We start from the raw sequence: 14,165 nt of genomic DNA, 5'->3' as shown, positions 1-14,165 counted from the left end.
GTTCTAGAACTAAAAAAATTAAGAACTTCATGGATGGGTTTTAACAGCACATTAGAAGCAACGTAAGAGAGAATAGATATGAGAGAGAGGTTAGAAGAAAATATCCAGAATGAAGTACAAAGAGACAAAAGAATGGAAAATATGAAAGAGTGAGAGACAAAGGGTATTTAATGAGAAGGTCCAACATGCATATAATCAAATTTTCTAGAAGGAAAGGAGATAAAGAGAATGGACTAGAAATGCCTTTTGAAAATAATGGCTGTAAAATTTTAAAAGCAACAGAAGATACCAAGGAATAAACTCAAGACACCCTACAAACCTCAAGGAGGTTGCCACTCTTAGACAATAGGTGCAGAAAATGTATTTAATAAATTTAACATCCACTAATAATAAAGAGTCTTAGAAGGGGGGCCTGGATGGCTCAGGCGGTTAAGCTTCTCACTTCAGCTTAGATCATGATCTCACAGCTCACAAGTTAGAGCCCTGCATCAAGCTGTGTGCTGACAGCTCGGAGCCTGGAGCCTACTTCGGATTCTGTGTCTCCCTCTCTCTCTGCCCCTTCCCTGCTTGTGCTCTGTCTCTGTCTCCCTCAAAAATAAATAAACATTAAAAAAATTTTTTTAAAAGAGTCTTAGCAAACTAGGAATAAGAGAGAATTTCCTTAATTTGAGAAAGGTTATCTTTTTTTTTTTTTATGTTTATTTTTTGAGAGAGAGAGAATGCACGAGAATGGAAGAGGGACAGAGAAGGGGACAGGGGATCTGAAGCAGGCTCTGCACCAACTGCAGCAAGCCTGATGTGGGGCCTGAACTCATGAACTGTGAGATCATGACCTGAGCTGAAGTCAGACACTCAACCGACTGAGCTATCCAGGCATGAGAAAACCTAGTACATGGGCACCTAGGTGGCTTGGTTGGCTAAGCATCTGACTCTTGATTTCAGCTCAGGTCATGATCTCACAGTTCGTGGGCTTGAGCAGTGTGTTGGGCTCTGCACAGACAGCACAGAGCCTGCTTAGGATTCTCTCTTCTTCTCTCTTTGCCCCTCCTGCGTGCACACTTTCTCTCCCCAAATAAGTAAGTATTTAAAAAGAAAAAAGAAAAAAAGACTTACTACAAATTCTTACTAAACGGTGAAATGTTTAAAGCTTTTGTTCCAAGATCAGGAATGAATGAAAAAAGAATGTATGTGACCATCCCTTCTAGTCAATATATCCTAGAAGTCCTTGTCAATGTTTAAAAGGAAAAGGCATATTTCTATAACATCTTGTTGCGTTAAAGAACTGCAAATTAAACCAGTGAGACACTACTTCACACCTATTAGAATGGCTAAAATCCAAAACTGGTATCAAATGTCAGCAAGGATGTGGCCCTCTCTTTCACTGTTGGTAGGGGTGTAAAAAGTACAGTCACTTTGGAACACAGATTGGCATTTTCTTACAAAGCTAAACTAGTCTTACCATTGGATCCAGCAATTGCACACCTAGGTATTTACCCAAATAGGTTGAAATTTATGTTCATATAAAACCTGCACAAAAATGTTTATAGCAACTTTATTCACAAGTGCCAAAAATTAGAACCAGAAGTGTCCTTCAACAAGTGAATGGATAAACAAATTGTAACAATCTAGGCCATGAAACACTAATCAGTGACAAAAAGAAATGCACTACCAAGCCACAAAAAGACATGGAAAAACCACTGTCTTTATGTTTCTTCCCGTCTGCTCCTGTGGGTTCAGTTTGCCATCTTTTGCCAGTGTCTTAAGGTACAATGTTAGATGCTTTGTTAATATAGTCTCTATACATGGGGAACCTGGGTGGCTCAGTCTGCTGAGTGTCCAACTTTTGATTTCAGCTTAGGTCATGATCTCACAGTTTCTGAGATTGAGCCCTGCATCAGGCTCTGTGCTGAAAGTGTGGAGCCTGCTTGAGATTCTCTCTCTCTCCCTCCCCCCGCCACTCTCAAAATAAATTTAAAACTTTAAAAATTAAAAAAATAAAAAATATATATAGTCTCTATACATAATAGTCTTGCTACTCTCAAAATAAATTTAAAACTTTAAAAATTAAAAAAATAAAAAATATATATAGTCTCTATACATAATAGTCTTGCTATTAATTTCTATTTAAACACTGATCTTGGTGCAACACATAATTTGGTATGTTTTCATTTTCATTCATCTCAAAGTATTTTCTAATTTCTCTTAGGATTTCTTCTTTTACCTACTGGTTATTTAAAAGTACATTGTTTGGGGGCACCTGGGTGGCTCAGTCAGTTGAGCGTCTGACTTTGGCTCAGGTCATGATCACGCGTTCATGGTTTCGAGACCTGTATTGGACTCTGGACTGACAGCTCAGAGCCTGGAGCCTGCTTTGGATTCTGCATCTCCCTCTCTCTCTGCCCCTCCCCTGCCCACACTATCTCTCAAAAAATTAAAAAAAAAAAAAAAAAAAAGTTAAAATTTTTGTAAAATACACTGTTTGATTTCCATATATTTTTGAACTCTCCACATTTTTCTGCTAATTATGTTTAATTATGTTTTTAAGGATTTTATTTTATTTTAGCGTTTATTTATTTATTTTGAGAAAGAGAGAAAGAGAGCAAGCACGAGCAGGGGAGGGGCAGAGATTCCCAAGCAGGCTTCACGCTGACAGGGGACAGCCCAATGTGGGGCTTGAACTCACCAACTGTGAGATCAAGCCCTGAGCCAAAACCAAGAGTCAGACACTTAACCAACAGAGCCACCCAGGCGCCCCATAAGGATTTTATTTTTAAGTAACCTACACCCAACGTGGGGCTTTAACGCACAACCCTGAGATCAAGAGTCACATGCTCTACCTACTAGGCCAGCCAGGAGCCCCATACCTGTTATGTTTAATTTCATTCATTATCAGAAAAATATTTTGTATAATTTCAGTCCTTTTAAATTTATTAAGGCTTGTATTATGGTGTAGCATGTGATCTATCCTGGAGAACATTCCATGTACACTTAAGAATGTATATTCTGTTGTTACTGGAGATCTCTATAAAAGGTCTAGTTAGCTTATACTGTTGTCCAAGTTTTCTATTTCTTTGTTGAGCTTCTATCTAGTTGTTTTATCCATTATTAAAAGTGGAGTGTTGAAGTCTCCAACTATTACTGTTGAATTGTCTATTTTCCTCTTCAATTCTGTCAATTTTTGCTTCATTTGTTTGAGGCACTGTTACTACATACATATATGTTTATAATTGTTATATATTTCTGATGGATTGACTTATCATTACAAAATGTCCTTCTTTATCTCTAATAACATTTTTGTTTTAAAGTCTATTTTGGGGTGCCTGGGTGGCTCAGTTGGTTGAGCATCCGACTTCGGCTCAGGTCATGATCTCCTGGTTTGTGAGTTTGAGCCCCACGTCAGGTTCTCTGCTGACAGCTCAGAGACTGGAGCCTGCTTTGGATTCTGTGTCCCCCTCTCTCTCTGCCCTTCCCCTGCTCGCACTCTGTCTCTCTCTGCCTCTCAAAAATAAAGAAACATAATAAAAAAAATTTTTTTTTAAAAGTCTATTTTGCTGGATATTAGCATAGCCACTTAGTTTATGGATGCTGTTTGCATGAGAGATCTTCTCCATCCTTTTACTTTTTAATGATTTGTATTTTTGAATCTAAAGTGTTTCTCCTATAGACAGCATGCAGTTGGATCTTCTTTTTTATCAGTCTAAAATCACAATGAGAAAGCACTATTTAAGTACCAGAATGGCTAAAATAATAAAAAAAACCTGATAGTATCAATTATGATGGTAAATGAAATAAGAAGTCCTCTCATTGACTGATAGTGGGTATGTGAATTGTCAAAAACTGTGGGAAACTTTTTAACACTATCCACTAAAGGTGAAGATACACATATCCATTCATGCCCTAAAAATTCCATTCCCATGTATAGATGTAACAGAAATGCATTTATATGTACTTCAAAGACAGTATTAGTCATAATTGCCCCAAACTAGAAATAACTCAAAAGGACATGAACAGAAGGGATAAACAGATAGAGATATAATCATATATTGAACACCAAATAGCAATGAAAATGTAAGAAAATTAATTTACACCCAATATGGGTATATTTCATAAATATAATATTAAACAAAAGGAGTCAGACACAAAAAAATAAACACGGATTCCATTTATACAAAATTCAAAAAAAATTCAGGTAAAACAAAAAGATAGTGTTAAGAAAGAAACATATAAGTAAAAAAGTAAAAGTGGAAAGAAAATCTGATACACAGTTTCATAATGTTCTGTTTCTTGATTTAAATAGTGCTACACAGGTGTTTGCTTCACAGTGTATCACTGGGTGGTATAGTTTTGTTTTGTTCCGTTTTCTATTATGTGTTATGACTCACAATAAAAAGGTTTAAAAAAAAAACCGAGTAAAGATTCCTTGTATTCTATCCCAATATGTAGTGGACACCTAATTTTCCCTGAAATAATCAAATTATTATCTTTATTCCTTTAATTTTGTCTTTCCTGTAGTCCATACACACACACAAACACAGGCACACACAATCTTTCCTTACCTCAACCAGGTTCTGTAAAATCCAGGCCAATCTCAAAGAAACATGCTGGTTTGTGAAACTGAACATACTGACTGCAAAAAATCGTTTACTTCTAGTGAAAAAGTGTAGCACTCGGCAGGAGCTCTGTATTAGCTGTTAAAAAAAAAAGATATTTTAGGAAAATGCACTTAATGGTGTTTGATATTTCTATATTAATTCTACACATATGAAAACAAACCCAATAACAAATCATTCAACTACGTCTAGTGTTCTCAGCACCTAAGAACATGAAGTAAAGCAATGTTACCCCAAGTGGACATTTGTATCCTAACATACGAGATATAACACATCTACTATGTCCTTCTTTAATAAACACAAAAAGCTCAAGTCTTTTATTTTATTATTATTATTATTTTTAATGTTTATTTATTCTTGAGACAGAGACAGAGCGTGAACAGGGAGGGGCAAAGAAAGAGGGAGTCACAGAATCTGAAACAGGCTCCGAGCTGTCAGCACAGAGCTGGACGCAGGGCTTGAATCCACGAACTGTGAGATCATGACCTGAGCCTAAGTTGGACGCTTAACCTACTGAGCCACCCAGGCACCCCTCAAGATAAAGTCTTAAAAAAAAAAAAAAAAAAGGGAAAGGGATGCCTGGCTGGCTCAGTGAGCAAAGCATGCGATTCTTGATCTCGGGTCATGGCTTTGAGCACCACACTGGGTACAAAGATTACAAAAAAACAAAAAAAAAAACACAAAAAAACAAAACTTAAAAAATATAAAAGAAAAAGAAAAGAAAAGGGGGAGAGTCAAGGGATAGGCTATAATCCTATATGAAATATATTTTGAATGAGGTTACTATTAACCCATAAGGGAAATTTCCCTACACACTAAGTACCTAAAATTGGGATATATGATTTCACTGAACACTACCTATACTTAACAAAATCAAAGATGAAATATATATAGTTTTAAATTTGCTTCTTAGTAAGCAAAATCTTTAGTTTAAAAGAAAAAGCCTCTCACAGAAAACTTGCTTTGAGTTTTAAGGTTTGTAAGACATAGTAAAAAAAAAAAATCAAAAACAAAAACTCTATCCTGCCACCTACTACAAGAATGCCGATGGACAATTCAACTTCTGAAACTGATGTTTTAAAGAATATTCACTTATAGAGAATTTACTGCCTTCTTGCATTTTTCCCTCTGTTATTACTCACCCCTCCCCTAAAAAATAAATATAAAGGTTTGGGTTTATTTAATAAATAATAAGTGTAACAATCAAGAAAATGTATAGACTCAATTCTCTCTACATTTTAGTTTTGTCCTTTGTTTTTTAAGTTTATTTATTTTGAAAGAGAAGGAAAGAGAGAGCGGGGGAGGGGCAGAGAGAGAGAGGGAGGGAGAGAGAGAGAATCCCAAGCAGGCTCCTTACTGTCAGCACAGAGCCTGATGTGGAGCTCAAACTCATGAACCCATGAGATCATGACTTGAGCCAAAATCAAAAGTCAGGCGGCATTCAACCTACTGACCCATCCAGGCATCCCTTGTCCTTTTTTTTTCCTTTTCGTTTTGCTGAAAAGTTCTACTCTTAGCAAATTTTAATTATATAATACAGTGTTATTAATTATAGTCATGTAATACATTAGATTCTCAGACCTTATTCATCTTATAACTGAAAGTTATAGCCCTTTTAACTTCCTTTTCATCTCATTCAGTGCTCAAACTTCCTGTGTTTCTACATATTTTGTAGACCATCTTATTGATGGTTAAGAATACATCCTGCTTGGGGCGCCTGGCTGGCTCAGTTGGTGGAATGTGTGACTCCTGGCCTAGGGGTTGTGAGTTCAAGCCCCATGTTGGGTGTGGAGATTAATTAAAAATAAAATCTTACAAAAATATATCCTGCTTAAAATCACCCCTTTTAAATTAGAAAAAAAAAGTATGTCTTATAATTCACACATTGCTGGGGGGAAGGTAAATGATGCAGCTACCCTGGAAAAAGTTTTCTGACAGTTTCATATAAAACAAAACATGCAATTACCATTTGACCTAGCAATTAATTGTACCTTTGGGGTATTATCCTAGAGAAATGAACACTTACGTTCACATAAATGTCTGTACACAAATGTTCAAAACAGGGGTGCCTGGCTGGCTCAGTCAGTTAAGCGTCCGACTTCGGCTCAGGTCATGATCTCACGATTTGTGGGTTCGAGCCCCGTGTCGGGCTCTGTGCTGACAGCTCAGAGCCTGGAGCCTGCTTCAGATTCTGGATCTCCCTCTCTCTCTGACTCTCCCCCATTCATGCTCTGTCTCTCTCTGTCTCAAAAAATAAATAAACATTTAAAAAAATAAAAAAATAAATAAAATTTAAAAAACCACAAATGTTCAAAACAGCCCTATTTGTAATAGCCAAAAACTGGGATTTCACAGATGTCCTTAAAAAACAGGTAGTGCATCTGTACCCCTGAATACATCACAGCAATAAAAAGAAACAATCTACTGATTCAGGTACAACTTGGATTCTCAAGGGAATTACACTAAGTGAAAAAAGCAAATCCCAAAGGTTTTATACTGCATCATTCTAGGTATATAATATTTTTGAAGTCAGAAAATATTTTTAATGGAGGACAGATTACTGGTTGCGAGGAGTGATGGATGGGAAGAGGCTGGAGAGGTGCACAGGACAGAGATGGCTGTGGTTATAAAAGGGCAACATAAGGGGCCCCTGGGTGGCTCAGTCGGTTAAGCGTCCGACTTCACCTCAGGTCATGATCTCACGGTCTGTGAGTTCAAGCCCCATGTCTGGCTCTGTGCTGACAGCTCAGAGCCTGGTGCCTGCTTCAGATTCTGTGACTCCCTCTCTCTCTGCCCCTCCCCTGCTCATACTCATGCTCATGCTCTGTCTCTCAAAAAATAAACATTAAAAAATTTTTTTAAATAGAAAATTTTTTAAAAATAATAAAAGAGCAACATGAGGGACCTTTGTAATGATGGTACAGTTCAGCGTCCCGACTGTGGTGGTGGTCATACGAACATATAAAAGAACTGTACAGAAGTCAGAACACGCCCACATACAAACAGAAAAGAGTACAAGTAAAATAGGGAAATCTGAATATGATCTACAGATTGTATCAATGTCAGTATCCTGGTTGTGATGCTATACTCCAGTTTTGTAAACTGTTACCATTGAGAGAACCTGCAAAGCCTATAAGGGATCCCTGTATTATTTTTTACAACTGCATGTGAATCTATAATTATCTCAATTAAAATTTCAGTTGAAAAAATTATACGTCTCAAAATCTGTGAAATATGATAAGTGCTGTGAAAGAAAGAAAGGGTGGTTTGAAGCAGACTGGAGTCGGGGAAGGGGGTCATGCTACTCTATATAAATAAGATGGCAGGAAAGGCCTCACACAGAGGAGGTGGCAGGTGAGCTGGGCCCAGAAGGATGAGAAGAATCCAGTCATGATGGCAGGAGAGCCCCTTGCAGGTCTGAAGGTCTTAAGGTGAGAGGCTGCTTGGGTGCTACAAGAACAAAAGCAGGCTGGCAAAGCTGGAGCCAGATCCTTAGCAGCTTCAGGGAGGAAGGGGTCTGGAAAATGGTCAGAGTTGTAGACAGAGCTGATCCATGGTAGGGAGTTAAGATTTAGTGCTAAAAGCAAAGAGAAGCCTTAGCAACCATTAAGCAAGAATCAGAACAACAGTGAGAGGAAGCATGGCTGCTGGAAAGACTGGAGGAAAACAATGGTGCCAGGAGATTGCCAACACACTTTAATTACTTCATCAAGTTGCTTGGAGCTAGCCTTGGCTAAACTGACAACTTTGGTGCCATTTCTGGCACATACACCCTAAACATTTCCAGGAGCCTCAATCAATAAACCATAAGGATCTGGGATAGGATGGGTGCAGGGTGGGGTTCCTCCACTGGCAGGACAGGCCCTGGAATCATGTGTGCTAAACTGTAAGAATCCATGCACATTTTTTCCTAAGAGAAACCAAGCATCATGTGCATGTTCAATATCAAGTAGATGAAGTGCTTTAAATGCAGAGTTTTGTGTATGAAGTCAGTTTTGTTTTTATTATTATTTTTTAATGTTTGTTTATTTTTGAGAGAGACAGAGAGTGAGTGAGGGAGGGGCAGAGAGAGAAGGAGAAAGAGAATCCCAAGCAGGCTCTGCACTATCAGCATGGAGCCCCATGTGGGGCTCGAACTCACAAACTGTGAGATCATGACCTGAGCTGAAATCAAGAGTCGGACGCTTAACTGACTGAGCCACCCAGGCATCCCTATAAATTGTATAATTTTAAATTATACCATTCAATGTTCATGACATTTTCTTATAATCATTTTCAACTCCTTAATCACTCTTTCCTGTACACAGCATCTCTCAGTACTCAGCCTTACAAGTTATTAAAGCAAGGTACATCCTCATATATTAAATTTTTTTTTTTTAACGTTTATTTATTTTTGAGCCAGAGAGAGACAGAGCATGAACAGGGGAGGGTCAGAGAGAGAGGGAGACACAGAATCTGAAACAGGCTCCAGGCTCTGAGCTGTCAGCACAGAGCCCGACGCGGGGCTCGAACTCGCAGACCGTGAGATCGTGACCTGAGCTGAAGTCGGACACTCAACCGACTGAGCCACCCAGGCGCCCCTGCATCCTCATATATTAAACTAACAAAAGAAAAACCAATGTGGGTGACATTATGGCAAAAGTGTTTCTTTCACTCATGCATTGCTGTCATATTCTATAATATATTCATGTTTGTTTCCATATAAAATTAGTGTCTCCAAATAGTTATTGAGTCAAATCAATGCTCCGGATACTCTCTGAAGCATCATTCTGTAGAGGCACCTGAGTTGAAAAGGCATTTAGCTGTGTGGCATTAGAATATTTAAAATTGCAGCATGCAATATTAATTATAACATCACATATTGCAGGTCTGGCCACATTTGGAAAACTGTCTTACCCTCTGACTCAGTAACCCCACACTTATGCTGCCACCACCACTATTGTCACTGTCATAGTCACAACCATTGTCATTTGCTACCATGATGTGGTAGGCATCAGATGAAGAGCTTGTGGCTGTCAGCCAGTTATGCGTCTTGATATCCATTCTCCACTTTTAACAAAAGATTATGAAATTTGGACATTTCTCTATTTTTTCTGGACATGGTCTGCATTTTGTCCACTTCTCCAAGAATGGTAACATGAATTCTCACTCACATGAGACGCTGAGGTCCATCCTAAACCTTCTCAGGGCTTCCTGAAGTGTAGTTGTTAAGTACTTTAGTCTACCACATATGCTTTTGGGTGACAATTATGAAGTTTCCCTGATGTGAGGAGTGTGCATATGTGTATTCTCTTCTCAACATTCTAAAACAGCACAGGTAGGAGATTATACAGGTAAGGGACATTTACAGGGAAGACAGTAATATCTAAACCACAGAAGATAAGAAAAAGATTACCTTCATTAGGAATGAATTATTCCAAGATTTTACCAGCTCAATAGCTCTTAGGTCTTGCCAACTAATGAAGTTGTGAAAATGATTTCCCGTTTTCCTAAGAATGATAAAAACAGTATTTTGAGACTCAATATAAATCAGAGACTATAGTAAATAAAAGATCTGGCACAAGAGAAAACAAAATTAGAGGCAACACTGGAATATCAAAGTATAATTTAATTAGATGGGGCTTGCCGAAAGATTTTTTCATTTTATAAACTGAACACATTTTGTAACAATTATAATGTGATAAATAAAATGAAATTCTAGATCAAATTCTATCAAAAAAGATATTCTTTTTGAAGCAGTACAACGTGCACACGTCTAAAACAAAACACATCTAATAAGAAGGCCTTTAAAGACTTGCTTATACACTTTAAAAAGCAAGAAGCCAATGCTTCCTCCCTTCATTTTACTTGAAACACACAATCAGATAAAAACATCTGTGGCTACACAGAAGAGCTGAAATATTGCCTGACCCTATTTCTATACCTCTCACCTTTGGGACTGGCTTATCCTCTGCAACCTACTAAGCTTATCAAAATTTGTCCAATTAGAAGAAGTTCAACAAACTCTGGGTCAACACTACAATAAAAGTACAGAACTAAGAAATATCATAGAAATAAGTCATTTTCCTTTTTGGCTCCTGCAAATTCAACCACTGACATCTACTAATCTTTGACATATAACTCAGGCTTGCTGTCTACCCTATTCCAGGTGCCCCTCTGTGTGAGTTTGACCACATTCAATTCCCTAGACTGTCATTTCCCACACTTCTTAAGCAGTCCACACCCATGGGCACATCCTCAACTTTATTACCTGGAAACATTCTACACCCGAAATTTTAACATTCCAATATATTAGTCAACACATCTAGCTATTATTTCAGTTCTCTCAATCTTACTCTGTAAATACCTTCCCTTCAGGGGCGCCAGGTGGCTCAGTCAGTTAAACGTCCAACTCTTGGTTTCAGCTCAGGTCATGATCTCACAGCTTCATGGGTTCACGCCCAGCTCTGCACTGACAGTGCAGAGCCTGCTTGGGATTCTCTCTCTCCCTCCCCCACTCCCACTGTTTCTGTCTCTCTCAAAGTAAATAAACAAACTTAAGAAAAAAAATACCTTCCCTTCAAACTCACTGTAACCATTAATCCCTCAAACACGTGTCTTCCTACCAACCTCTCAGGCTTCCGTCCTTTCCTGCATCCCATGATCTAGCATACTCTCTACCCCGTGATTCTCTCTCTTTTTAAAAATTGTGGTAAGAGGGGCGCCTGGGTGGCGCAGTCGGTTAAGTGTCCGACTTCAGCCAGGTCACAATCTCGCGGTCTGTGAGTTCGAGCCCCGCGTCAGGCTCTGGGCTGATGGCTCGGAGCCTGGAGCCTGTTTCCGATTCTGTGTCTCCCTCTCTCTCTGCCCCTCCCCCGTTCATGCTCTGTCTCTCTCTGTCCCAAAAATAAATTAAAAACGTTGAAAAAAAAATTAAAAAAAAAAATTGTGGTAAGATATATATAACATAAATTTGCCACTTTAAGCATGTTTAAATGTGCGGTTCAGTGGCATCAAGTACATTTCACAATGTTATATATTACCATCACCCTTATTTCCCAACATTTGGGTTGTTTCTACCCCCTTGCCTTTGTGAATAATGCTGCTATAAACACTGCTATGCAAGTACCTGTTTGAGTCCCTGTTTCAATTCCTTTGGGCATATACCTACGAACAGAATTGCTGGGTCATCTGGTAAGTCTAGTTTTTGAAGAACTGCCAAACTTTTTCCCACAGTGCTGCACCATTTACATCCCTGCCACCAGTATACAAGAGTTCCAGTTTTTCCACACCCTCACCAACACTTGTTGTTTTCCATTTTTTTAATTATAGCCATCCTGATGGGTGTGAAGTGGTATCTCATTGTAGTTGATACGTGTTTCCCCAAGGACTAATGATATTGTACATCTTTTCATGTGCTTATTGACTATCGGTATATTATTCAAGTCCTTTGTCCATTTATGAATTGCTTTATTTGGGGTTTTTTTTGGTGTTGAGTTGTAATAGTTCTTTATATATTCTAAATATTAATTCTTTATCAACTACATGATTTGCAAAAAAATATTTTCTACCATTTTGTGAGTTTTCTTTTCACTCTCTTAATAGTGTCCTTCCCTTTCATTTTTCACTTTTTTTTTTTTTTTCTTTTAACGTTTATTTTTGAGACAGAGAATGAACGGGGGAGGGTCAGAGAGAGGGAGACACAGAATCTGAAACAGGCTCCAGGCTCTGAGCTGTCAGCACAGAGCCCGACGCGGGGCTCGAACTCTCGGACCGCGAGATCATAACCTGAGCCGAAGTCGGCCGCCCAACCGACTGAGCCACCCAGGCGCCCCTCATTTTTCACTTCTACTAATGAGAATCATAGCATTCACCTACATTCATGAACACATTACTTCTTTTTCCTCCAGTGATCCAAACAGCCACCATTATCATTAGCACAAATCAGAGACATGATTTTCCTACTGTAGTCCTCTATCTTAGATGAAATTACAAAGCAAACACACCAAGATGCACACCAAGATGCACACCTTCCACATTATAGGCCGTAGTCAGTTTCCAGAAATCTAACTGCACATTTAAGATATCAATGACTAAATTTTCCTAGACATACATATGTATTTTTTTATCTCAGCCTCGCAACCCTGAGATCAAGACCTGAGCTGAGATCAGGAGTCAGATGCGTGGAGAAACGGGAACCCTCTTGCACTGTTGGTGGGAATGCAAATTGGTGCAGCCACTCTGGAAAGCAGTGTGGAGGTTCCTCAAAAAATTAAAAATAGACCTACCCTATGACCCAGCAATAGCACTGCTAGGAATTTACCCAAGGGATACAGGAGTACTGATGCACAGGGGCACTTGTACCCCAATGTTTATAGCAGCACTCTCAACAATAGCCAAATTATGGAAAGAGCCTAAATGTCCATCCACTGATGAATGGATAAAGAAATTGTGGTTTATATACACAATGGAGTACTACGTGGCAATGAGAAAGAACGAAATATGGCCCTTTGTAGCAACGTGGATGGAACTGGAGAGTGTGATGCTAAGTGAAATAAGCCATACAGAGAAAGACAGATACCATATGGTTTCACTCTTATGTGGATCCTGAGAAACTTAACAGAAACCCATGGAGGAGCGGAAGGAAAAAAAAAAAAAGAGGTTAGAGTGGGAGAGACCCAAAGCATAAGAGACTGTTAAAAACTGAGAACAAACTGAGGGTTGATGGGGGGTGGGAGGGAGGGGAGGGTGGGTGATGGGTATTGAGGAGGGCACCTTTTGGGATGAGCACTGGGTGTTGTATGGAAACCAATTTGACAATAATTTTCATATATTGAAAAAAAAAAAGAGTCAGATGCTTCACAATCCCAGACTTCAAGTTATACTACAAAGCTGTAATCATCAAGACAGTATGGTACTGGCACAAGAACAGACACTCAGATCAATGGAATAGAATAGAGAACCCAGAAATGGACCCACAAATGTATGGCCAACTGATCTTTGACAAAGCAGGAAAGAATATCCAATGGAATAAAGACAGTCTCTTCAGCAAGTGGTGCCAGGAAAACTGGACAGTGACATGCCGAAGAATGATCCTGGACCACTTTCTTACACCATACACAAAAATAAACTCAAAGTGGATGAAAGACCTCAATGTAAGACAGGAAGCCATCAAAATCCTCGAGGAGAAAGCAGGCAAAAACCTCTTTGATCTTGGCCACAGCAACTTCTTACTCAACACGTCTCCAGAGGCAAGGGAAACAAAACCAAAAATGAACTACTGGGACCTCATCAAAATAAAAAGCTTCTGCACAGCAAAGGAAACAATCAGAAAAACTAAAAGGCAACTGACAGAATGGGAGAAGATATTTACAAGTGACATATCAGATAAAGGGTTAGTATCCAAAATTTATAAAGAATTTATCAAACTCAACACCCAAAACACAAATAATCCAGTGAAGAAAGGGGCAAAAGACATGAATAGACACTTCTCCAAAGAAAATATCCAGATGGCCAACTGACACATGAAAAAATGTTCAACATCACTCATCATCAGGGAAATACATATCAAAACCA

The 14,165-nt window shown here is 38.7% G+C and overlaps 1 protein-coding gene across 5 annotated transcripts in view; it reads right to left on the bottom strand.

Annotated features, from left to right (window-relative positions):
• GK5 (glycerol kinase 5) overlaps nt 1-14,165 on the bottom strand; it is a 79,867-nt gene that overhangs the window by 45,749 nt on the left and 19,953 nt on the right. For all 5 annotated transcript variants that reach the window (XM_060638841.3, XM_060638840.3, XM_060638838.3 and 2 more), the window contains 2 exons: nt 10,006-10,099; nt 4,557-4,688 (listed from right to left, as the gene is read on the bottom strand). In XM_060638841.3, coding sequence (XP_060494824.1) covers nt 4,557-4,688; nt 10,006-10,099 — 226 coding nt within the window. The remainder of the gene's footprint in view (nt 1-4,556; nt 4,689-10,005; nt 10,100-14,165) is intronic.

The sequence above is a fragment of the Panthera onca genome, chromosome C2, assembly GCF_046562875.1.
Source record: "Panthera onca isolate mPanOnc1 chromosome C2, mPanOnc1 haplotype 2, whole genome shotgun sequence".
NCBI classification, from domain to species: Eukaryota; Metazoa; Chordata; class Mammalia; order Carnivora; family Felidae; genus Panthera; species Panthera onca.
Note: the sequence above shows the minus strand (reverse complement) of the source record. Positions and strands in the feature narration are given on the sequence as shown.